We start from the raw sequence: 25461 nt of genomic DNA, 5'->3' as shown, positions 1-25461 counted from the left end.
TCATTCAGTCTTAGTTGCCAAATTTCAGACCATTCTTCAAGCTTCGCCAGATCCTTCCTCATGCTGTCCACACCCTCCGTGGTTTCCAGATCTTGATCACTTTTTGACTGTGGTGTCTGTTTTGTTTTTTTATTGCTTTAAGTGGCTAGTGGTTACTACACATAAGTACCTGTATATACTGTATAAACTGCTTTGAATGTAGTTGCAAAAACCACAGAAAGGCGGTGTATCAAGTCCCCATTCCCTTTCTCTCCTTTCCTCTTTTCTTTAATCATACTTATGGCTAGACCAGCAAATCTCGTTTCCTTTTGATCAGGATTCTTCTGCTTCCCATCATCTCATGTTTATTTGAAATCACTTCCGAGTCAGATAGTGTTCAAAATTCTCCTGTAACATGTCCTTTCCATCTCTTATCACTTGGAAGATCCTCTGCACTCTTCTTTTTCTTTCAATCTTTCCTCCTGTGAAACCCGTTTGTCCAAAAATCCATGGGTTTTCCCATTTCTTCTTTTCATTCTGTAATGCATCTTTCATCTTCTGTGCTCAGGCTACTTATGTATTCTTGATAAATTTTTATGTTTCAACATTTTTATTGATGACAAAATGAATTACCTCTAGTCTCTGGCATAAACCAAGTTGCCAACATCCAAACATTCAAAATCCAAATCAAATGATAAAGTCCGTCATCAACCTTTTTAACAATGTCCTCCCTTCCCCCCTAGTCCCCCTCCCTCCTCCCCCCACCTATTATTGATTCCTACAGTTGGAACACCACTATGCAACCACCCATATAGCTCTTGTAAGATATTCCTCTTTGTCAATACATATCCTTCCCACCCTCCCTCTTCTCCCCCCCCCCATGTGTTACCAAACACACTAATTCCTAAGGAAAAGTTGAAAATCCTACCGCCCTTAGGGCCTCAGTATCACAAGTACCTTATATAAAGGAGGAAGGCCTTGCTCTGATAGCCTTCCTCTCCGTGCCGTAACAGACCTTTATATTAAGTTCCAGCCCTTCTCCCCAAAAACCCGAACATCTTGATAAATGTTTAAATTGTTTCAATTTTGTTCCATCAGTGAATATATCTCTATGACTATCCTAGAGAAAACGCCTGCTTTTTTGTCTTCTTGCATAACAGAGTGCAAAGTATGTATATTAACCAAAAAAAAGTGTTCTACACCTGCTCTTTGTGCAGATGGCCAAATGTGGACAAAATAATCTGTATACCGTTGAAAAGAAGCCGTAAACCTCCTGTGAAACCAATTGACCTACAGTGGGGGAAATAAGTATTTGATCCCTTGCTGATTTTGTAAGTTTGCCCACTGACAAAGACATGAGCAGCCCATAATTGAAGGGTAGGTTATTGGTAACAGTGAGAGATAGCACATCACAAATTAAATCCAGAAAATCACATTGTGGAAAGTATATGAATTTATTTGCATTCTGCAGAGGGAAATAAGTATTTAATCCCTCTGGCAAACAAGACCTAATACTTGGTGGCAAAACCCTTGTTGGCAAGCACAGCGGTCAGACGTCTTCTGTAGTTGATGATGAGGTTTGCACACATGTCAGGAGGAATTTTGGTCCACTCCTCTTTGCAGATCATCTCTAAATCATTAAGAGTTCTGGGCTGTCGCTTGGCAACTCGCAGCTTCAGCTCCCTCCATAAGTTTTCAATGGGATTAAGGTCTGGTGACTGGCTAGGCCACTCCATGACCCTAATGTGCTTCTTCCTGAGCCACTCCTTTGTTGCCTTGGCTGTATGTTTTGGGTCATTGTCGTGCTGGAAGACCCAGCCACGACCCATTTTTAAGGCCCTGGCGGAGGGAAGGAGGTTGTCACTCAGAATTGTACGGTACATGGCCCCATCCATTCTCCCATTGATGCGGTGAAGTAGTCCTGTGCCCTTAGCAGAGAAACACCCCCAAAACATAACATTTCCACCTCCATGCTTGACAGTGGGGACGGTGTTCTTTGGGTCATAGGCAGCATTTCTCTTCCTCCAAACACGGCGAGTTGAGTTCATGCCAAAGAGCTCAATTTTTGTCTCATCTGACCACAGCACCTTCTCCCAATCACTCTCGGCATCATCCAGGTGTTCACTGGCAAACTTCAGACGGGCCGTCACATGTGCCTTCCGGAGCAGGGGGACCTTGCGGGCACTGCAGGATTGCAATCCGTTATGTCGTAATGTGTTACCAATGGTTTTCGTGGTGACAGTGGTCCCAGCTGCCTTGAGATCATTGACAAGTTCCCCCCTTGTAGTTGTAGGCTGATTTCTAACCTTCCTCATGATCAAGGATACCCCACGAGGTGAGATTTTGCGTGGAGCCCCAGATCTTTGTCGATTGACAGTCATTTTGTACTTCTTCCATTTTCTTACTATGGCACCAACAGTTGTCTCCTTCTCGCCCAGCGTCTTACTGATGGTTTTGTAGCCCATTCCAGCCTTGTGCAGGTGTATGATCTTGTCCCTGACATCCTTAGACAGCTCCTTGCTCTTGGCCATTTTGTAGAGGTTAGAGTCTGACTGATTCACTGAGTCTGTGAACAGGTGTCTTTCATACAGGTGACCATTGCCGACAGCTGTCTGTCATGCAGGTAACGAGTTGATTTGGAGCATCTACCTGGTCTGTAGGGGCCAGATCTCTTACTGGTTGGTGGGGGATCAAATACTTATTTTCCTCTGCAGAATGCAAATAAATTCATATACTTTCCACAATGTGATTTTCCGGATTTAATTTGTGATGTGCTATCTCTCACTGTTACCAATAACCTACCCTTCAATTATGGGCTGCTCATGTCTTTGTCAGTGGGCAAACTTACAAAATCAGCAAGGGATCAAATACTTATTTCCCCCACTGTATATTGCTGTGGCACCTGTGTCGGCTTTTAGGTACATTTGAGGCAGGAAGCTTCCAGCCAGGCTATTTTACCTAGGTAAATGCCTTTCAAAATTGCCCCCAGTCTCTCTTGGAAGTCTGTCTTTTCTTGATATTGCTATTACTGTATCGTGTTTCATCTCCATCAGGTGTCTGCTACTCATCATTCCTGCCCACTTCTCCCAGGACTAAAATTTCAGTGCATAAATTGAATAAAAGTTGCAATGTATGCTACGTCTCTCTATTTCCATTGTATTTCTAGGTGGTGTTCGGACTGAGTAGTTTATTCTTGCATTCATTCACAATTAAGCTAATTTTATGGTTCATTATTTGAAGCAGTTTGCAGTGATTACTCTCTGGTGCCTCGATATAATCAAAGAAAGATCTGCATCTATGCTTCATTGAACTTGTTTCAGTTCTTGTTCCAGGTAATAAATACAATCTCCTGGGGGTTTTTTTTCTCTTCCTTTCTTAATTTGTAGACGTTCAGCAGTTGGCGTGAGAGGCCTACACTTATCTCATATGTGTGTATGATATCAAAACTTCTTGTCTTCTGATTTCCGCACTCTAGTATACTATTGAATTTTGAAGATTAGAATGGAATTTTTGGGAACTGTCCAGTTCAGTATATCTCATTCATGAAATTCCTGAAAATTAACTCCTTTCTGTCCCACACATGCCTGCAGAATTTCTGCAGGTATATCTTAAAGGCTATACTTTGGAGGAAAGGGTAGGATTTGCAGGGTGTTCTTTAAGATGTGTTTTTCTTGGTTTAAAATGGGATTCTCCATTGCATGGTGTGGTTGGAACCATGCTGTATAGTAATGGTTGTGTTGAAATCATGAATAACAAATCATAGATTGATTCGAAGCAGGAAGCGAGAGGGAAGAGCTGCAGCGATGAGGGAGTGCCTGAGAGGCATGTGAGAGGTCAGCAAGCAGTACTCAGACTTCAGCAATGAGGACTGTGCTCATTTGTGTGGTATAGCTCATGGGTGCTTTTGCCTCAGGGCACATATTTTCCTAGTGTTCAGAGCCTTTCACACTCCTGCAGTGGACTGTATTCAAGGATTGGTTATAATCTTTTACAGACTGGATTATTGGTCCTCGAAAAGAATGACGCCAAGCCAGGTCACAAGTACATGGCAGGATCCCAAAAAGTAGATAGTTTTCCATGCTGCTTATTACCAGGATAGACTGGAGACAAGATTTATAAACTTCTTGTCTTGTATTCTTTTACTCAGGCACTCATTACCCAGACAAACATCCATTGGGTGAAAACATATTTTCTCCTATTTGTTTTAATCCTCAAACCACCACCCCTCTCAAATTTTTGTTTTTTGCTAGAAATCTTTTGCCTATCAGGCAGTGGCGTAGCCAGAAGTCAATTTTTGGGTGGGCCAACAGGTTGGATGGGTGGGCACTAGACAGTGGTGTGCTGGTAAATGTTTAACAACAGGCTCTCTCCCCGGTCCACCTGTGCACCGCCCCCCCCCCCCCCCCCCTGTGCACCTCCCCTCAAAATTGCAGAGCTGGCTATAGCTGGGGAGAGAGCCTGGGTGGGGGGGGGGGGGGGGGAGGCAATGCATTACTCTCTCCAGGAAAAAAAAATTAAATGATCCCAGGTTCCAATCTAATTCATGTTTATTGTGGGATAAAATGCCATAAATAAGTAAATAAATATAAACTTTTAATGTTGAGCACCTGATTCTCAAAGTGGACATATTCCAAACACTAAAATGAAAATAAATTGATTTTTTTTTCTACCTTTGTTGTCTGGTGACTGTTTTTCTGATCATGCTGGCCCAGTATCCGATTCTGCTGCTGTCTGTTCTCTTAACTCCGTTTCCAGGGCTTCCTTTCCATTTATTTCTTTACTTTCCGCCTTTCTTCTTCATTTCTTGCCCTACATCCTTAAGTAAATTCTGGGTCCTCTGCAGACGACTGTCCAGTGGATCCAGCTTCTGCCTATTTTCTTCATCTATGTGCAGTTTTTCTCCTCTCTTCCTTTTCCCTCATCTCTTCTATTCGCCTTCCTCACTCTTCCATCCCCTCCATCCATGTCCAGCATTTCTTCTCTCTCCCTTCCCTCTCCTCCATCCATGTCCAGCAACCCTTCTCTCCCCTGCCCTCCATCCACCCATGTCCAGCAACTCTCCTCTTCCCTCCATCCATCCATACCCAACAATTCTCATCTCTGCCCTGCCCCTATCCATTCATACCCAGCATTTCTGTTCTTGCCCCTGCCCCCTTCTATCCATCCATACCCAGCAATTCTGTTCTTGCCCCTGCCCCCCTCTATCTATCCATACCCAGCAATTCTATTTTCTCCCCTGTCCCCTCCCTCCAGCCATCAGCGATTCTCCTCTCTCCCCTGCAATTCCCTCTGGGCTCCATCCTTCCCTCCCATTCAATTCCACCTGCCCGCCCTCTTCTCCCCCCCAAAATTTACAGTGGGAGCAGGCTGAGCTCCTGCATCTGCCTCCCTCTCCCAGACGCTGCCTACCGCCGCCATGATCACAGGATCTACCTCCCTCCGTCTCTCAGCACTCATCAGCAGCAGCGCCGGTAGCGAATCATACACGCTGCCTTCTTCAAACCCGGAAGCGTCTTCTCTGCCGCGTTCCGCCCCCATTATCAGAACTTCCTGTTTCTGCTGGGGCTGGACGCGGCAGAGAAGACGCTTCCGGGTTAGAAGAAAGCAGCGTGTATGATTCGCTACCGGCGCTGCTGCTGATGAGTGGCAGTGCTGAGAGACGGAGGGAGGTAGATCCTGCGATCATGGCGGCGGTAGGCAGCGTCTGGGAGAGGGAGGCAGATGCAGGAACGGAGCTCAGCCTGCTCCTTCCGCTCCGCTGCCTCCACTGCTGGGTGGGCCTGAACCCAAACTGGGCGGGCCCAGGCCCACCCGTGGCTACGCCCCTGCTATCAGGTATCTGTAGGGAATGCATTTTTGCACATTTTGATATATATAACACATACACATAATGCAGTCGTATAGAAATTTAGTGTGCTTGGTATTAAAGTTACCAGGGGGTGGTGGTAGCCAGACACTGATATGTATTACGAATGCTTCTGTACTCATTAAAAGCCAAGAACACACCTCCGCAGAGTCCCTCAGTGATCGTGAAAGAGTTGTGCCTGCATCTCTATGGTTCTGGAAGAAACATCTCGCCGAGGTCTTGATTATGAACTATAAGCTGACAATTGTCGGAACAATCAACTCCAATCAGCTGCATATTCCTGAGGAAATGAAGAAGACTGATGGCTGGGTAGTTTTGAGTACAAAGTTTGCTTGGTCTGATCCAGTTAGTCTGATCTCACAACAGAACACAATCAACCTGATATTTCTCAGAGAGAGGATCGCAAACCAGAGGTCATTTTGGCATATAATGAAGATAAAGGTGGCGTCGACATTGTAGACATGATGCTTGATACTTACTGTTGTAAGGTTGCATCAAGAAGATGACCAATGTTAGCTTTCTACACAGTCATCGATGTAGCAGTCATAAACTCCTTTGTCATTTGGATGCACAAAAATCCAGAGTGGAAGGAAAAAAAGAAGTGTCTATGATGCCGCTTCTATCTGACTGAGCTCGGCATGTCTGGTTCTTCCAATGGCTGAAGAGTGGACGGCAAATTTAGTGGGACTGTGCAGTTCTGGGAAGATCAATAACATCATCCTCAGCAGCACGTTCCATTAGCAACAGCGCATCAAGATGTGCCATGTGTGTGAAGGAATCATACGGGGAGGGTTACAAGAAGCGGAAGAACAATGTCAACAGAGGCAGCACTGTGGAAATTCTAAGAAGCCAGCATGCCTGAAGCACTCGGCCAAAATGATCACCTACACCATGTGCCGCAGTGCCATAATTTTAGCATTAAGGGCAATAGTTAGGACCTTGTTAAATCTCTCCATTTGCAACTTACCTGCTTTGTTGCAATTTAAGTTGTTTATGAAGAATAAAAGATGTGCATATGTAAGAAATTCTTGCAATGCAGACGTTTCATATTTATTCCACACAGTGCTAGAAACCAGCTTTGTTGACTGCTTGTTTAATTTGGCTTCTGAATAGCTTTCAAATGATATATTACACGGGACCAATAATTAGTAAATCCACAAAAATATGGGAGTGGTGGTAACCCCCCCCCCCCCCCCCACCGTGGTAGCGCATATTACAAAAAAAGGTTGGTAGTTCAAGGGTTAAATTTAGTGCTATGAGTAGACAATAGATTAGAATTTTTGTTCTACTCATGATTTCATAGACCTCTATCATATTTCCTCTTACCTTCTCTTCAGTCTGAAGTGCCCAAACGTCTTCAACCTTTCTTCGTAGGCAGTTTCTCCAAATGGGTTTGTTTTGCACATACCGTGACGAGAATGAACCTCACTCATGTTCTAGGGCATATGGAGTATGATCTCAGTCTCAAGTTTACTGCTAACACTTGCATCATCCCCAAGAGCGCTTCCCTCTGGAGTTTGTAATGTGTAACCTGTAAGAAAACTGTCCAAATACATAAGCATCACCATACAGGGATAAGACCAAAGGTCCATCAAGCCCAGTATCCTATTTCCAACAGTGGTCAAACAGGTCTCAAGTACTTGGCAAGATCCCAAAAGGATAAAATAGATTTTATTCTGCTTATCTCATAAATAAGCAGTGGATTTCCCCAAGTTCGTCTTAATAATGGTTTATGGACTTTCTTGTAGGAACTTATCCAAACTTTTTTTTTAATCCTGCTAAGCTTTTACCACATTCTCTGGAATTCCAGAGTTTTAATCACATGTTGAGTGAAGAAATGTTTCCTCTGATTAGTTTTAAATTTACTGCTTCATTGCTTGCCCCCTAGTCTTTGAATTTTTGGAAAGGGTAAACAAGAAATTCGTACCTGTTCCATTCTATTCTGTGAAGATATCGGGAGTACTTGAAAATTTTTTGGTCATATCTGTGGCACATAAAACAATGACCTGTGTTTACAAAGGTGCGCTATATGCGCATTAGCATTTTTAATGTGCGTTAATGGTTGACATGCGTCAAACGCTAATGCACCTATAGGATTGTATTGGCGCGTTAGTCTTCAATGCGCCTTAACTTTAAAGGCGTATTAAGAACGCTAACGCGCCTTACTAGACATACCCCAATGTCTTTTAAAGATGGAGCAAGCTAGATACTGGTAGGTGGAAAGAGCAGGTGTAAATCCAAATGTACGAATTGTCTTACGTACAAGAGAATAGGGAAGGGACGTAGGTCAACTAAACAAGTAGGACTCCAATGATAAACCAATGTATACATTTTTTAATTGGCAAAAAATGTGTCTAATAAATGTTTAAAGGTTATTTCCACAAGATAACAAATGACTCAAAATTTTTTTTCTTCAAAAAGGAAAAAGGCCTCAAAGAGTTCTTAGTTGCCAAATTCATCTAACGGAGCTAAATCAGATCGTTATGATCCTCTCCATCATTGTCCAAAAAACCTATAATGTGCTTGTCTTCTCAGATAATTACAGTGTACTAAAACATTAGCTGTAATATCACATACTACACACTTCTTGTCGCAATAATGTTCTGAATTGCCAACTACAGTCAGTTGTGTTTATAATCTTTTTAAAGATACTCGCTAAGCTCAAGTACCAACACTTATCTTTATAGCTGATACTGGTCTATGGATCACAATGCAAAATGGATGCTTAGCCCTCCAACTTCACCCTCCAATCCCGAGCTGACGATGGCCAGCGTTTCGCGCTGCTGCTTCAGGGTCTCGGCGTCAGGGCTGGTATTGGGATGGTAACAGCTTCTCCTTGCAAAGTTCCTCTCGGAGAAGCAAATTTAAATGGCCAGGACCCGTTTCTGGCCATTTAAATTGATTTAAATATCGACCTTGTAGATTTTGGTCATGCCCAAGACACATGCAAACCATACTCCCCTGCAGTTTACACAGAGTGCAGGTACACAGGGGTAAATACTGGCTTCTGAAACTGGATTATATATATACATAAATCACAAATAGGGTTTCAAAGACCATTATCAACTGGTTTCCCTTTATTCATATGTTTGTTCTGAAGCAGATTTGTTAAGCAAAACTTGCCTTAGCTAAATCCATGTTGACTCTGTCCCATCAAACAATGTCTAGATGTTCCATAATTTTGTGCTTTATAATAGTTTCTACCATTTTGCCCAGCACTGTCAGGCTTACCAATCTGCAGTTTCCCAGATCACCTCTGGAACCCTTTATAAAGTTGGATTTCCGTTGGCCACCCTCCAACCTTCAAGTACCTTAGAGGATTTTAATAATAGTTACAGGTTACTAATAGTAGATATACCATTTCACTTTTGACTTCTTTCAGTACAATGTTATTATTAGTAATGTTTATGATTGATTGATTGAATCGGAGAATGTTTGTCTTGAGCATCTGAGCTTTACTATCAAATAAGTTCCTTGTGTCTTTTTTTTTATTTACTTTTTTTTAATTGTTTTAATTTCATTGTAAACCATTTTGGTTTGGCCACAAGAGAAATGGTATATCAAATGTGATAAACGATGTATTCCATCCAGGCCAGGTGATTTATTACTCTTTAGTTTGTTGATTTGCCCTATTACATCTTCCCAGCTCACTGATTTGTTTCAGTTCCTCCCAATCATCACTATTAATATAATTTCTGGCATGGGTAACTCGCATCTTTCTTAGTAAAGACCAAAGCAAAGCAAAGATGTCATTAACTTTTTCCTCTCTAAGTGCCCCTTTTATCTTGTAATCTAATGGTCCAGCGGACTCCAGCACTGGTTTCCTTTTCCAAATGAAAGACTTTGAGATTATTGCCTCGGTGACCAGCTTCTTTTCAAATTCTTTTTGCCTTCCTTGTCATTACTTTGCATTTAACTTGTCAGTGCTTGTACTGTTTCCTGTTTTCTTCATTTGAATCCTTTTTCCATTTTTGAAAGATGTTCTTTGGCTAGAATAGCCTCTTTCACTTACACCTTGTAAACATGCCAGTTTTGGTCTTCCTTCTGCCTTTTTATGTTTGAGATACTTCTGGCCTTGGCTTCCAAAATAGTATTTTGAAACAACAATCATGCCTGATGTAAACTCTTAACCTTTACAGATGTTTCTCTTAGCTCTTTTTTTTTTTTTTTACCACATTTCTCATGTCATAGTTGCTCTTTTTGAAAGTTAACTGCTAATGCAGTTGGGGTCCCTTTTACAAAGGTGCGCTGAAAAATGGCCTGTGGTAGTGTAGACGCTAGGAGATTCCAGTCCACATATGGCAGGTTGAAATATCATGGAAGCTTTCAAGGTCCTTGGCTCGGACAAATGGTGATGGAACCTATGAAGGAAGGAATGATGCTGGATCTAATGTTTATTCATTAGTAAGCAACAACATTCCAAACAGAAAACAGCGTGACTAAGGCATCAATCACAGCTTACTATGTTTTATTAATTCCACCCCCCCCCCCCCTTTCCATATAATTTTCATGAAAACACATAGATCTGAGGTACTAAATTTGATTAAGCAAAGCAGGTAAAAGAAGTTCTGTCAGTTTGGACAGTGTTCAGGCAGATTAAATATCCCATGTCATGTGTTATGATATAAGGACCGTATTTGGAGGCTGTCCGCTGAGACATTAAGCATTAGTAATTCATCTTTTTAAACGCTGATTCGAGTGGTGGCAGAGCCGACTGTCTCCAAAGTTGATCTAGCACTGTGTATGTAAATTTGAGATGCCTGCAGCCTTGTGGTGAAAGAGACGGCAATCAGCTCTGTGGTAGGTAAAAATGTATTGAGTTTCTGAAGTAGTGCCTTCCGAAAGAGTCCACCAAATATGGAAAAAGGAGCCTTGTTCCCTGCACTTACACCAATATAATGGTTTTCCCGTTTTATACATCTTAAACAGTTTCTCTAGTGTATAGCACCAATGATAAAAATTTTACACCCATTTTCAATCATAGGAGTGGTAATCGAGACCTTGAACAGATATTGAAAGATTGTTTGTTTCCCACTGACGGGATTCATATGTGTAGGCCAACAGTGTCTCACATTTGTTAATGTTTCACTATGGGGTTATTATCCCTTAATAGTGCCTTATATACGCTAGAGACACCCCCCTCTTCTAGTGCTCGAATTTAGGGCCAATTCCAGAGTGGTTTCTGCAAGACATAGAGGGGCATAATCGAACGTCACCGGCGATCTATTTTGGCGGCGGCGCTACAGCTGGCCGGAACCGTATTATCGAAAAAGATTGCCGGCCATCTTTTTTTTCCGATTAATACGGTTTAGCCCGGCCAAATGCCAGAGTTCGCCGTGGTTGAGATCGCCGGTTTTGTTTTTCAGCGATAATGGAAAAAAATGCCGGCCATCTCCAACCCGGCGACATCCAAGGCATTTGGTCTTGGGAGGAGTCAGCATTTGTAGTGCACTGGTCCCCCTCACATGCCAGGACACCAACTGGGCACCCTAGGAGTCAGTGCGGTGGACTTCAGAAAAGGCGCCCACATGCATAGCTCCCTTTGGGTGCTGAGCCCCCCAACCCCCCCCCCCCCCAAGACCCACTACCCACACATGTACAACACAACCCTAGCTCTTAGGGGTGAAGGGGGCAACTACATGTGGGTACAGTGGGTTTTGGAGGGCTCCCATTACCAGCACAAGTGTTACAGGTAGGGGGGGGGCATGGGTGCGCCTGCCTTAAGTGCACTGCGGTACCCACTAAAAGTGCTCCAGGGACCTGCATACATGCAGGCCTCTAGGACTTGTTGCTGCTGTATAACCTTGACACCAGTGACACCTGAAGACTAATCTCTTTGAAAATGTCTTTTATTTGAATAAGCACGTTTACTCACAGTTAACTGCAGATCAGAGGTTGTGCCCCACTGGCAAAGAGCCTCCCTGGTACTGAGATTAGTAGTAGGTCAGAGCTGGCAGAATGGTGTACAATGCCCTCTTTCAGCAACATTCAAGGTAATAACTAAGGTCTCTAACGTGGGTTACACATGAAGGGATCTAAAACTGGCTTACAAAAATGGCCACTACCTCATGGACGACCGGAAACAAAACAGGGCACACTCTGACCTAGTTAGCAGGGGGAAAAGCACCATGGGAGTAGAGCCCAGTACCCTACACCCACCACAGTGCATTGCTGATGTGACTCTGCAGTGCACCTAACAGAAAAGGTGTCACACTCACCCGAGAGCCACATCACAACCAGGGAAAGGCTGTCAAAGGATAGAACACATTCTGCTGTCACGGAGGTGGGTACGGCATTTGAGGCTGGCAAAAAAGGTTTTTATTTTTTTAGTGTGGGAGGGGGTTGGTGACCACTAGGGGAGTACGGGGAGGTCATCCCCGATTCCTTCCGGTGGTCATCTGGTTAGTTGGGGCACCTTTTTGAGACTTGGTCGTGAAAAATAAAAGGAGCAAGTAAACCTGGCGAAATACTGCTTAACGCAGCTTTTTTTTTCCATTATCAGCGAAAACCGGCCATCTGGTAGCCACGCCCATGCCCGCCCATGTCCGGCCTTCACTAAGCTACCGACACACCCCCTTGAACTTTCGCCGGCGAAGCAACGGGAAAGCGGCGATGCTGTCAGAAATGCTGCTTTCGATTATACCGATTTTGCCGCTTTAAGAAATCACCGGCCATCTCCCAATTTATGTCGGGAAATGGCCGGCGATCACTTTCGAAAATAAGATGAATAGTTACTCTTTGGCTCTACTGAGTAGGAAATCTCTTAATTGGCTAAATTTTAAAAACTCCTTGTGGGTTAACTCATATTTCTCTTGTAAATCAATGAAGCTCTCCCTCAATCCAAAGCTGTCCCAATGTGCAAGCCACATAAGCGTCTATGCGCGCCCAGCACGTTCTAAAATGGAGTTACTGCCCAGCTATCATGTGACTCTTGCGGTAATTTCATTTTTGGCGCATGTCTGAAAAATAACTTTAATTTTCAGACGCACATATCGGACACGTGCCAAGTGGCATTTGACGTGCATAGGTCATTACCACACGGTTACCGCATGAGGCTTTACCGCTAGGTCAATGCGGCGCGTCCAGTTTTGGCAAAAAGTTTTAAAAAGGCATTTTTTACAGGTGCGCTGAAAAATGATTCTGCGCACACCCAAAACACACGTCTGCACTACAGCAGGCCATTTTTCAGCACGCCTTTGTGAAAGGGCCCCACAGTGAGTTGTCTGCCCACTTGATGTAAGTTTTTATCAGTTGACCCTGGGATGAAGCAGGCCACATATATAATTGCTTTGGAAAGGTAATTCTAATCCATGTTGCCAATGGGGCCAGCATCAAACCACCAACACGGCCTATATGGATTTTTAGTTGATCTAAAGGGAGCCAAGGGAAAGCCCACAGTGGGACCTCTGCCAGAGATTGCTGTTCTGTTTGTGCCCAAGGGCTATGAATGCCCCATTGCCACAATTTGTAACAATGCCGCTTGGTGATAAGAGTTCAAAATGGGGCACCCTCATTCCCCCATAGGCGTTAAGCTGGTAGAAAGTACGTTTGCTGACTCTGGGAGTTTCCTTTTCCAAATATAGACTATCAATAGAAATCAAACATATAGACAAATGCCCTTTTCGTTAATGCAGAGAAAAAGGTTTTTGGAATGGATAATGGAATGGCCAAAAGCAAGTATAGTAGTTTTGGTAAGATTAACCATTTTAAGAGCTGAAATTTGACCCACCCAGGATGTTTGGAGACTGTCCCAACGGTCTAACTCTTCAAATAATTCTTTCATCTTTGGGGGAAAGTTCTGTTCATATATGCGATTAACAGAGCTTGTCAATTGTATAGAATTTGATGCCCAGCAAAATAGGAAAGAATGCTGCAAAAACTGCTTTTCAGCATCCCTCACTGTAAGGCCGAGGATTTCAGATTTCTGTGGATTAATTTTAAATCCGTATATAGCTTCATATATATCTTAAGAGGGTAACTACAGCTTTTAAAGAGGTAAAGGGATGGGTTACAGTCAAAAGAATATCATGTGCAAAAAGTATGTTTATGGTCCATCTCCCCACTACGGATCCCTGTGATATCTGGTGAGGCGCAGATTACATAAGCCAAAGGGTCAGTGGATAATGCAAAGATTAGGGGAGACAGGGGACAGCCCTGCCCGAGTACCCCATTGGCTTTGTTGCATTTGCCGCACGGGAATCGCTAGCATGGTTTAGTAAAGAGTCCTTTGGGCCCTGTTTACTAAGGTGCGTTAGTGTGTTTAGCGTTCCTACACTTAGTGCGCGCGCTAACCATGTAGGCTGCTATAGGGATATTGTAGGCATGTACATTGTTAACGCGAGTTAAAAATGTTAACGCTCATATAAATCTGCTTAGTAAACAGGGCCCTTTGTCACTTTTCTGTACAAGTGGATGCTTAGTAAAATGTTAAAATTTTATAAATAAAAAATTTAAAAAAAAAAAGAAAGAAAAGAGCTGGCAGGATGGGAGGAGATAAAGATGTGGAAAATAGTAGAACAAGCTGAAAGAAGCTATAAAAATAGCAACTGATCTTTATTTACTTTTGTTACATAAAAGCAAGAGGAAAAGGAAGCCAATATAGTTTCTCCAAACAGTGAAGGTAAAAATATTTTTTAAAAATACAGAAGATTGCCAAAAAAAAGACCACAGAAAAAAATACCAGATAAGGTTGCAAAAGAAAACAGATCTCAGACGTACTGCTCCAAAAGAAATCTGTTTTTATCTTTTTATTAAAACAATCACCTGACATGGTACTCATTTCATCCACTCATGTTTGCGTTGAGAACAGTCTGTGTTCATGCAGCTATGAACACTGTGCTGCTGAGCGTTTTGCATTTTGTAGTTAGGATTGCGAATTCTTTAGTCTTCCCACTTCTGGTATTGTACCTTGAAGCAGCCCACGAGTGGGCGAAACGTGGACCACGTAGGGTGATCGTTTTAATAAAGAGATTTTGTTTTGGAGCAGTACATCTGGGATCCGTTTCTTTTCCATCACTGCTGGTGCAGATCTGAAAAGCCTCTCTGTTTGCATATCTTACTCCAAGATGGCTGCAACCTAAAGGTCACGGAAGCAGCTAGCTCTGTTGACCCTTAGCCGGAAATCCAGCTAAAAACGGCTAGGCGACCCTCAAGCGGCCCCGAGGCCGACAGATCGACAGTGGCTGCAGCCTGACCCGATCAATGGTCTCACCGAGCGGATCAATCGATCTTGCGGACGTCCTCCGTTCGGGTCGCCAAGAGCCATCAAGGGTCGGCCACGGCTTCCTCGTGCGACCCTCAAGTGGACCCGAGACCAATAAGCCAACAGCGGCTGTTGCCTGGCCCGATTGACAGACCCACCATGGGAATCTACAAGGGCAAGTGCCTTTTACTTTCTTGACCCTGCGCTGTGAAAGTCTCTCCCAGAGTAGCTCCGGTTGGAATCTTCCCACTTGTCCGTCCAACTGGATCGCCGAGAGCTGGCCACGGCTTCCTCCCAGTTTCGGGAGCGCCACACTGCCCTGCCAGGCCTCGCAACCCACCTGTGCCCCAGCACCACCGTGAGGAACGAGGGCTCTTGCTTCTAGCGAGTCTGGAGAGTCGGGTGCAGACACTGTCGAGCCGACCCACCCCGTCATCATCCTCCTCGACAGGCCACCAGGAGCAACTGCGAATTGACTGCAGCTCTTCCCTGCCACAGAAACAACGCTACCTCACAGACATCAGGCGCTTACCCGCACCTCCAGGTGTGCCGGGCAGCCGGACGCCTGCCCAAGGAAGAAGGGAGAGCAAGACAGAGAAAGCCCCACGTACGAAACATGGGGAAAACAGGAGAGGAGCACTCACCGGCAGAGATGCGTGGGACCTACGAAGCCTGTGACCAGTCCACATTGTCCTACGTCGCACGCACTGGCCATCGCAGCGGAAGCAGCTCACCCCCACATGGGAAGTGGCCTGAGTCTCCTTGCCCAGGAACATCCAATGGGGCACCACAGGCGGCTGATCAGAGAATCTCCCAGCCCAAACTACTACTACCTGTTCAACTATTCCCTCACCTCTACAATATAGCTGCCTCCCCTCAAATTCCTACCTCCAACCACCAATATCGCTCTCAGAAATACAGAGCCTCTGCACCCTGGTGCACCACATCTGAACAACTAACCGTGAGTAAACCGTCAATAAACGAAAACCCAGAAAATAAAGAGCTTCCAGCTGTGTTCTGGCACTCCAAGGATCACCCCAATATACTGAGACTTCACAGTGAAGCAATAATCTAACCCTATTCCAGAACCATTTCTCCCTCCCACCCCCCTGCTCATTAACATTACACAGGACCCAGAGCCACTACTGATCCCAATAGCTCACAGGCAAGTCGAGAATACATAAAACACACAAGACTAGAATACAAATTTCCATCCCAAAGAACAGTCCTATCACGCACCCTATCATACACGGCTACAAGCAGCCCAAAGTGATTTGTTACCATAATGAACACCGTCAAACTACTCCTAGCAATCTACTCCTCATCCCTGATCCACCTAACACTAACCACTCCACTCACAGATAGCAACATCATACCCATTCTACATAATCATCAAAGACTGATTAGATACATCACACCTCACCAAACTGACAACAACCAAAACAAAAGAAGAGTACCTACATGTGGACAACCCAACTAAAGGGAAAGAAAGGTCATAATAAACCCACACCAACAAAGAAACGACAACTGACAAAAATCCACATAACACCGAACATAGAAGACCCATACCAAAAAATTCAAGTGGGTTACATCAACGCCAGATCTGTAGTAAACAAAACAACAATAATAACAGACTAGATCATGTCAGAAAACCTCGATCTACTTTTCATCAATGAAACCCGGATCCATGATCAAAAGGACCCTATAATCCTAGACCTATGCCCTCCAGGATACAAAATCACTCACTGGACCAGAAAGGAAAAGAGAGGCGGAGGACTAATCTATCGATCCCACTTCACCACCGAAACCACTGCCGAGTCCACAACAACTCGAAATTGCCTCAATCGGAATTCACCACAAAGCCCTGCTTGATCACCTAAACTGTGTCTTGTTTTATAGACCACCAGGTAACTGGAATGAAATCCAATCAGACTTCATGGACTTCATATCAAACACTTGTGCAACCAACTCCAATATACTCGTATTAGGAGACATCAACCTTCACCTAGAAGACCCAAACTCTACCAACGCACGAGAATGCAAGGATTTCCTCCATTTATGGGACCTTAAATGGCCACACATGCAAGCCACCCATGTCAAAGGGCACACACTGGACCTCATCTCACACAAACTGTCCAAAGACCAGAACCTAGTAATAACAGAAATGAAATGGACAGACACACCGTGGTCAGACCACTACAAACTAAACCTATCCCTATAATGGTGGAAAAAGGGCTCATACCGTATACAAGAACACACAATCTACAGCACAAGAGGCCAAATAGACTCAGAAACATTCTGGCAACAGATATACAACAATGATTGGACAGCACAAACAGACTCCATATACTACCTCTCAGATTGGGATAAAAGATGCAGAAGCATACTAGACGAAATTGCACTCTTACTAACAAGTACCTCACGCAGGCACAACTTGATACCGTGGTACAACGAAGAACTGAAAAAACTAAAAACACAATCCAGGAAACTAGAACGAGCATGAAGAAAAATAAAAGATGTACACACACCCAACGCATGGAAACAAATGTAAAGAAAATACAAATACGCAATAAGACAAACCAAAAGGTCATACTACAAAACCAAAATAGGACCAGACTACAAAGACACAAAGAAATTATACCAACTCGTGAACAAACTACTAGACACCACCTTGGTCACCACAACCAATACAGACATCCTATCTGCAGACAAACTTGCCAAATACTTCAATGAAAAAATAGTAAACCTACGCAACATGCTACCTCAGAACACCACTGATATCGAAAATTTCATCGATGGTCTGGACCCAACCCTCGGAGAATACCCAGTGGACCGAATCTGTCAAATTTCGCTCTCCTCACCGATGAAACAGTCACCCAGGCAATTAATAGGTTCTCCAATACTCACTGTAAATTGGATACCTGCCCCAGCTGCCTAATAAAATCCGCTCCTCACTGCTTCATAGCAGACCTCACATCCAGGGGTGTGCTGGTAAATTTTTAACAACAGGCTCTCTCTCCGGACGTAGCCAGCTCTGCAGTTGGAAGGGCCAGGGGTGACCGGGGGGGGGGGGGGAAGCAACACTTGCCTCTCTCTCCTCCCTCCCTTCGTGCGGGCATGCTAGGCATACCTTTGCTGGCAGCCAATAAATGGACTGCCACCACTCACAACGTCTTGATCTGAGCAGCATGCTGGAACTTCTCTCACATGCTCGAGAAGTCCCAGCCTGCTGCCCAGAGCTGGAAACAAGGAGCGGGGGAGCAGCAGTAGTCTATTTACTTGGCTGGCAGGGCTCAGCATCCCCACCAGCAAAGTAAAAGATAATTCAGCAGGGGGGCCCAAGCCCACATTTTGGGAGCCAGTTGTTAAAGTAGCCATGGAGGGCCCTACTTTAACAACCGGCTCCCAAAATTCTTAAAAACTTAACAACCAGCTCTTGCAAGCCCGTGAGAGCCTGGTCCAGCACACCACTGCTCACATCCCACCTAAATTACATGCTTCAACAAGGTCTCTTCCCTAAGGAAAATGGCAACATCCTACTTACCCCAATACCAAAAGATACCAAGAAAAAACCCCAAACAAAATCACCAACTACCGCCCAGTAGCATCTATCCCACTGGTAGTCAAACTGATGGAAAGCATGGTAACCAAACAACTTACTGATTACATAAACAAATTCTCAATATTACACGAATCACAATCAGGATTTTGCCCCATCCACAGCACTGAAACAGTATTAATCACTCTCCTAGCCAAATTCAAACAGGAAATAGCAACAGGTAAAAGCATACTACTCCTCCAGTTCGCATGTCTAGTGCATTTGACATGGTAAACCATAAAATACTACTAAGACTCCTAGATTACTTCGGGATTGGAGGAATGGATCAAGGGTTTCCTAACCACTAGAACATATCAAGTGAAATCAAACTCGAATATATCACCACCATGGAAAGCAGACTGCGGAGTACCTCAAGGATCACCACTATCACCGACCCTTTTCAACCTAATGATGGCCCCACTAGCCAAGTCCTTATCCAACCAAGGCCTTAACCCATTCATCTACGCAGATGATGTCACAATATACATCCCTTTCAAACACGATCTAACAGAAATCACCAAGGAAATCAAACTCAGCTTGAACATCATGAACTCATGGGCGAATGCATTTCAACTAAATCTCAACACAGAAAAAACACACTGTCTCATCCTTTCATCTCAATACAACACGTACAAACCCACCAACTTAAATATCCCAGATTACACCCTACCTATCTCAGACAGCCTGAAAATTAATTCTCGGAGTTACAATCGACCAAAACCTCACGCTAGAGAGCCAAGTGAAATCTACAACAAAGAAAATGTTCCACTCATTGTGGAAACTCAAACGTATGAAACCTTTCTTCCCAAGGGAAATATTTCGTAACCTGATACAATCTATGGTACTAAGCCATGTAGACTACTGCAATGGAATCTATGCGGGATGTAAAGAACAAATCATAAAGAAACTTCAAACTGCTCAAAACACGGCAGCTAGGCTGATATTTGGAAAAACGTGATTCAAAAGCGCCAAACCCCTCTGAGAAAAACTGCACTGGCTCCCAATCAAAGAACAAATCGCGTTCAAAATCTGCACCATGGTTCATAAAATTATCTACGGCGAAGCCCCGGGATACATGACAGACCTCATAGACCTACCAACTAGAAAAACAATAGGATCAACACAAACATTCCTAAATCTCCACTAACCAAGCTGCAAAGGAGTAGAGTGGAGGAGTGGCCTAGTGGTTAGGGTGGTGGACTTTGGTCCTGAGGAACTGAGTTCAATTCCCACTTCAGGCACAGGCAGCTCCTTGTGACTCTGGGCAAGTCACTTAACCCTCCATTGCCCCATGTAAGCCGCATTGAGCCTGCCATGAGTGGGAAAGCGCAGGGTACAAATGTAACAAAAAAAAAAAAAAAATACAAATCAACTTACACATCCAGCTTCTCCTACATAAGCACACAACTATGGAATGCATTACCTTACGCCGTGAAAACAACGTATGACCACCTAAACTTCCGGAAATCACTAAAAACTAACCTGTTCAAAAAGGCATACCCCACCGACCCAACTTAAATGCCTGAATCACTGCAACACAACGAAACCAAAGCTCGTACTGGACATAAATTAACTCTTCCCATCTACAATTCCCTATGTCTGTTACACATGAACTTTATTCTACCACTACATCACTTTGTATTTGTTTATACCGGAATTGGCAATCACCTTTACGGTACTATGTAAGCCACATTGAGCCTGCAATTAGGTGGGAAAATGTGGGATACAAATGTAACAAATAAATAAATAAGAAAGAAGGTTGGCAGAAGCATGGACTGAAGAAAAAATGGCTAAATATGTAAAGTCAGGTGACAAGACACTTTTTCAATTATATTGGTGAAAGGAGGAAGGATAGAAATAGAATTGTAAGACTGAAAGATGCCAAGGACTGACCACTATGTACAGAGAGTCAAAAACAGACTTCTGTTAGGTAACATATATGGAGGGGCATTATTGATATGATGTCTAAGTCGGACTTTGGCCAAATCCAAATAGGAAGTTAGCCATTTTTAAACAGCAAAATGTCTATCCTTTTTCTTTTTTTAATGGTTACATGCTAGATGGGATTTGTGTTGTGTGCATTTATCATTTTGGTCCATTAAAAAAAAAAAAAAACCCCAAGTGCAAAATGCACAAAATCAAGCCATTGGGATGTAGGAGGAGCCAGAAATTGTAGTAGACTGGCCACTCAGACATCCCAGGAGAGCCATGGGGCATCCTAGGGGTCACTGCTGTGGACTTCATATAAAAGCTCCCAGGTACACATCTCACCGTTACCCCCATATCTTGTTGAGCCTTCCAAAACCACCGCCCCCAACTGTACACCACTACAGTAGCCCAAAAATGTTCAATATATTTTCTGCTGCTTATCCCAGAAATAAGCAGTGGATTTTCCCCAAGTAATTTTAATAACGGTCTATGGACTTTTCCTTTAGGAAGCCGTCCAAACCTTTTTTAAACCCCGCTAAGCTAACTGCATTTACCACATTCTTTGGCAATGAATTCCAGAGTTTAATTACACGTTGAGTGAAGAAAAATTTTCTCCATTTTAAATTTACTACTTTGTAGCTTCATTGCATGCCCCTAGTCCTAGTATTTTTGGAAAGAGTAAACAAACGATTCACATCTACCCGTTCCACTCCACTCATGGTTAAATGCAAGTCCAGATATATTCCTAATAGTTTTATCTCTGACTTAATGGTTATTGGGGAGCCTACTAGCTTGGATAGTAGGTTGGGAGGGTCTAATGAGTCGCTTCCGATCCAGAGGATGTTGGTTTTGTCTGGATTAATTTTTAGATTTTAATGAGCAAAACCAGTTGAACAGCGAGTTGAAGACCTCTTGTGCCGCGGCTTGGCTTTGCCATGGGAATAGGAGTATGATATCGTCAGCATAGGAGAAGTATTTGATCCCAAATGGATTCAGAATATCAGAGTAATTGGTGACACCTTTTTCTTTTAGCAGTACTCACAAGCAGGGCTCTCCCTCAGGGAGTGGTGTGACCATCCAGGGCCCCTGCAATCAGGTACAGAGCCTATGAAAAGGGCAGTATTGCAAATTGTTACCCCAAACTGTAGAATGCACTTCATACTTGGCAAACCGAACAAACAGAACATTAGAGCACTATATAGACACTAGTGAGCTAAGTTTAGAACCAAATACTCAGCAGTCATCCTTCCACAGTGTGGCTGAAAATAAACTGACACCTGGATAATTTATCTGAAAATCCCTGGTTACAGAGTATTACCACGCAAAGTAAAACATAAATGACTCGGCTCAAATAAGAAACACAAAAGAGCTTATGGGGGGATGGGGGCAACCTTGCCAACTTTCTGGGCAAGGGTCAAGGAGTAGAGGTTGCCTGAAGGACAATCCCAACACAGAAGATGTTGCTTAAAAAGGTGCTTTATTTGCGATTTGGATACAAAGGACCCAACACTGCGATATGCAGTGGGAGAATTGGAGCATTATGAGGTCTTTTTTTCCCTCCACATTTTTTGGGTTGAGGTCTCTGAGACTGAGGCATTCAGATTTAAAGCTGATTTTGTTTTTTGTTCGATAATTGCATTGAGTTGCCAAATTTGTCCAATTCTGTACTGCACACGTAACAAATTCCTTTTTTATCACAAAGTAGTTTGGTTCTCACTTGATTTATGAACACATTGTGTCTATTGTGCATATGACAAAGCAGCTGTGAGCATATTCTGTAAGAACTTACACATGAAGGTTGGCATCAGCATGTCAACAGCAAGGGGGTGCACGGAGCAGTCGCATGGCTGTCTGCTCCGCTGGTCTCCTGCCCCCTCTGTTCTGGGTCAGGGAACCGGCAGAGCTGAGAGCTGTGTGACTTTGCTATGCATCCCCTTTCTAGAAAGAAGGGTGGTGGAGGTGATGTGCTTCGGGGGGAGGGGGGCGCAGTGGCAACCCGCCCCAGGCGGCAAGCAAACTAGGTATGCCACTGCATTTAGGTACTAAGGCACTGAGCATGTGGCTAGTGTTTACACACATAACTGTTATCGTTACACAGATAAGTACTAGTGTTCTGTAACTTTCATGACGTTAGACGACCTGTTATAGATTGAGGGGGAAAGTATAGAACATCTGCTTCCCAGCAGGGAAGGCTGGGAGGAGAAGGCCTTAGGCTTCATTCAACCCTCCTCTTTTGGTGGGATAGATTTCCTCAGCTCACACTGTGTAACTATGGACTCTCACCTGAATCAGTCGGAATGGGTCTCCTCATAACTAAAAAGTTTGGCTCGTACTGGGGGCTCCAGTTCCCATTCTGCTAGTTTTGGGGAGCTTTGAACTTGAATGCTGTTGTAGTTCATTTGTACTGAGCTATGCTTGGAATGTGAAAGCTAAATTTATTGTAGGTACCCAGCCCTACACATGGGGCGTAACTCTGACCTATAAATTGAGGCCCATAGATTCTGGTTTTTACCAGTCAGGTAATTTCAGATATTTTGTTTTTCACACCTGAACTCAAAAACTTTCCCATCCCTTTGCCAAGTGGAGACCAAGTACAGTGAATGCAATTCAAAAGTTCTTTAGCTTCTCCTCCAAGAATACAGGAGAATCGGAACATGTTCACGCACTGTTTGTGCCGTTCCATGGAACAGACCCTTGCTCTTCTCTCCTAGTCCTTGAGGGCTGTCAACGGATCAGGTTTTCATGATCTCCTTAATGAATATGCATGAAGGAGGTTTGAATGGCTACTATCTGCATTGTATGTGAACAGTATTGGAAATCTCCCACCTTGGGAACATCTCCTCTCAATGTGAGAGCACCCATATAAAGGGTTTGCATGGTTAAAAAACTGTTTTACAGGCAACACAAGCATGGAAAATTGTTCTCCTTTGCCTGACAGTGCTCTGATAGGACTAGCTCTACCTCTGTCAGTGGCACCTCTGTGATCTTGCTAGAGATTTTTCTGTTAACATCCATCTCTTGTTGCTTTTCTGTTACAGGAGGACCTGGTGTCCACCATAGGTGAGAGCGCTGCACTGGGAGCTGCTGGGGCCATCTTCTGGGGTGATGCTGACTACACGAAAAGCAAGGTGTGTACAAGTTACAGGTACACGGTCAGAGCCAGCTAGTGTAGTAAGGCGGGGGGGGGGGGGGGGGGGGGAGACCAAACCAAGGAAGAGGGTGGGTGGGGTACTCTCCATAAATACTTTCAGCCCAAAGGGAGCGTTATTGGTACACTGATGGAGCATGATGGCTTGGAGATGACCACAAGGATACAAAGCCTGTCATCTCTAGGACTGATCAGCTCAGGGATATTTTAGGATTAATCGTCAAATGAGATTTTGCTACAACTATTCATTGACCTTTAATCAATCGGTGGCTTCAGTTTCATTCAGAGTAGACAGATGTTCTTGTCCAATATGCCAATTGTGCAGTGATAACAGAAAATTACTTGCTCCGTAACAAGTGAGCAACTGCCAATGAATTATGAAGCTTCATGTCTCGGCTTTCTTGGGATAACATAAATGGACACCTAGAATAATACCTTAAAATAACAGGTGAGGGGGGGGAGGGTGTTAGAGCTTGCTGCTAGACAGATGCTTAACCTTTGCAAACCAAAGCTCAGTAAGCCCTGGAAGGATATTTGCCGTGTCTTCCAAATTCTATCCCAAGAGAACTTTCCTGGCTTGTTGTGAATGGGCTTAATAAAAGCAGCTTTCTTTTTTTTTTTTTTACACTGTTGAGTCAGGATAAGACAACTTTTCTATGGCTGGGCCATTTGGATAATCCTCCAAGAAGTAAAAAATGTAGGTCTGGATCAATTTTTGTTTGCTACTTCTGCAAAGATTCTAGGAGTTGTATGTTCATAGAAAGGGTTCTATCAACTATATGCAAATTCAGTAGCACCTAAATCATTCTACCTTCTTAAAAAATTGAGAAGTATCTGTAAATATTTTGAGCAATCGGCTTTCTGACTTTTAGTACACACTATTATATTATCAAGAATGGACTACTGCAATGTGGTACTCGCAAGCTGTTCCACGTCTACTATTAAAAAGCTGCAAGTTGAAGAAAAATAAAGCTGCAAGTTGTTCAAAATACAGCAGTGAGACTGATCTATTCATTACGTAAATATGACTGCAACTTTTGCGTGCTATGATCTTCACTGGCTCCCAAAGGAAGCCAGAGTTCAATTCAAGATATGTCCTCTGGTTTTTAAATTTCTATATGGAGAAGCTTCATCTCATATGTTGGAGTTCATGAACTTATTGTTAGGCTGTAGGTTTTATTATTATTATTTTATTTATTGCATTTGTATCCCACATTTTCCCACCTATTTGCAGGCTCAATGTGGCTTACAGAGTTTTGTTATGTCATAGTCATTACAAGATGTCAGATATAATTGGTAGTGTACAGAGTTTTATTATGGTATATTCATTGTAGGATACCAGATACAATTGGTAGTATACAAAGGTTAAGTCAGGGTTAAGTAAGGGAAAAGCTAAGGAAGGTTTTAGGAAGGATAGTATAGAAGGTGGAATGTCAAAGCTGGTGGATTCGTAGGTATTTTGTGGGTTATGAGTGCATAATCTGTCTTTGCCCCAATTTGACTGCCCCTATCGGACCGACCGTTCACTTGTCTATTAGATTGTAAGCTCTTTGAGCAAGGACTGTCTCTCTTTGTTAAATTGTACAGCGCTGCGTAACCCTAGTAGCGCTCTAGAAATGTTAAGTAGTAGTAGTAGTAGTTTGCTATGCTTCCTTTCTATTAGATTCATTCTCACAACACCAATGAAATTAGCAAGTAAAAATCTTGGAAAACTTGATGATAATATTCACAAAACTCCA

At 43.5% G+C, this 25461-nt stretch overlaps 1 protein-coding gene across 7 annotated transcripts in view; it reads left to right on the top strand.

Moving 5' to 3' along the window:
• LOC115471915 (hyaluronidase-2-like) overlaps positions 1 to 25461 on the top strand; it is a 97826-nt gene that overhangs the window by 58543 nt on the left and 13822 nt on the right. For all 7 annotated transcript variants that reach the window (XR_003942445.1, XM_030205855.1, XM_030205856.1 and 4 more), the window contains one exon: positions 23613 to 23702. Coding sequence is in view for 6 of the 7 variants with exons in the window: in XM_030205855.1 (XP_030061715.1) it covers positions 23613 to 23702 (90 nt within the window). In the remaining variant the exon portion in view is untranslated. The remainder of the gene's footprint in view (positions 1 to 23612; positions 23703 to 25461) is intronic.

This window comes from Microcaecilia unicolor, chromosome 6 (genome assembly GCF_901765095.1).
Source record: "Microcaecilia unicolor chromosome 6, aMicUni1.1, whole genome shotgun sequence".
NCBI lineage: Eukaryota > Metazoa > Chordata > Amphibia > Gymnophiona > Siphonopidae > Microcaecilia > Microcaecilia unicolor.
Note: the sequence above shows the minus strand (reverse complement) of the source record. Positions and strands in the feature narration are given on the sequence as shown.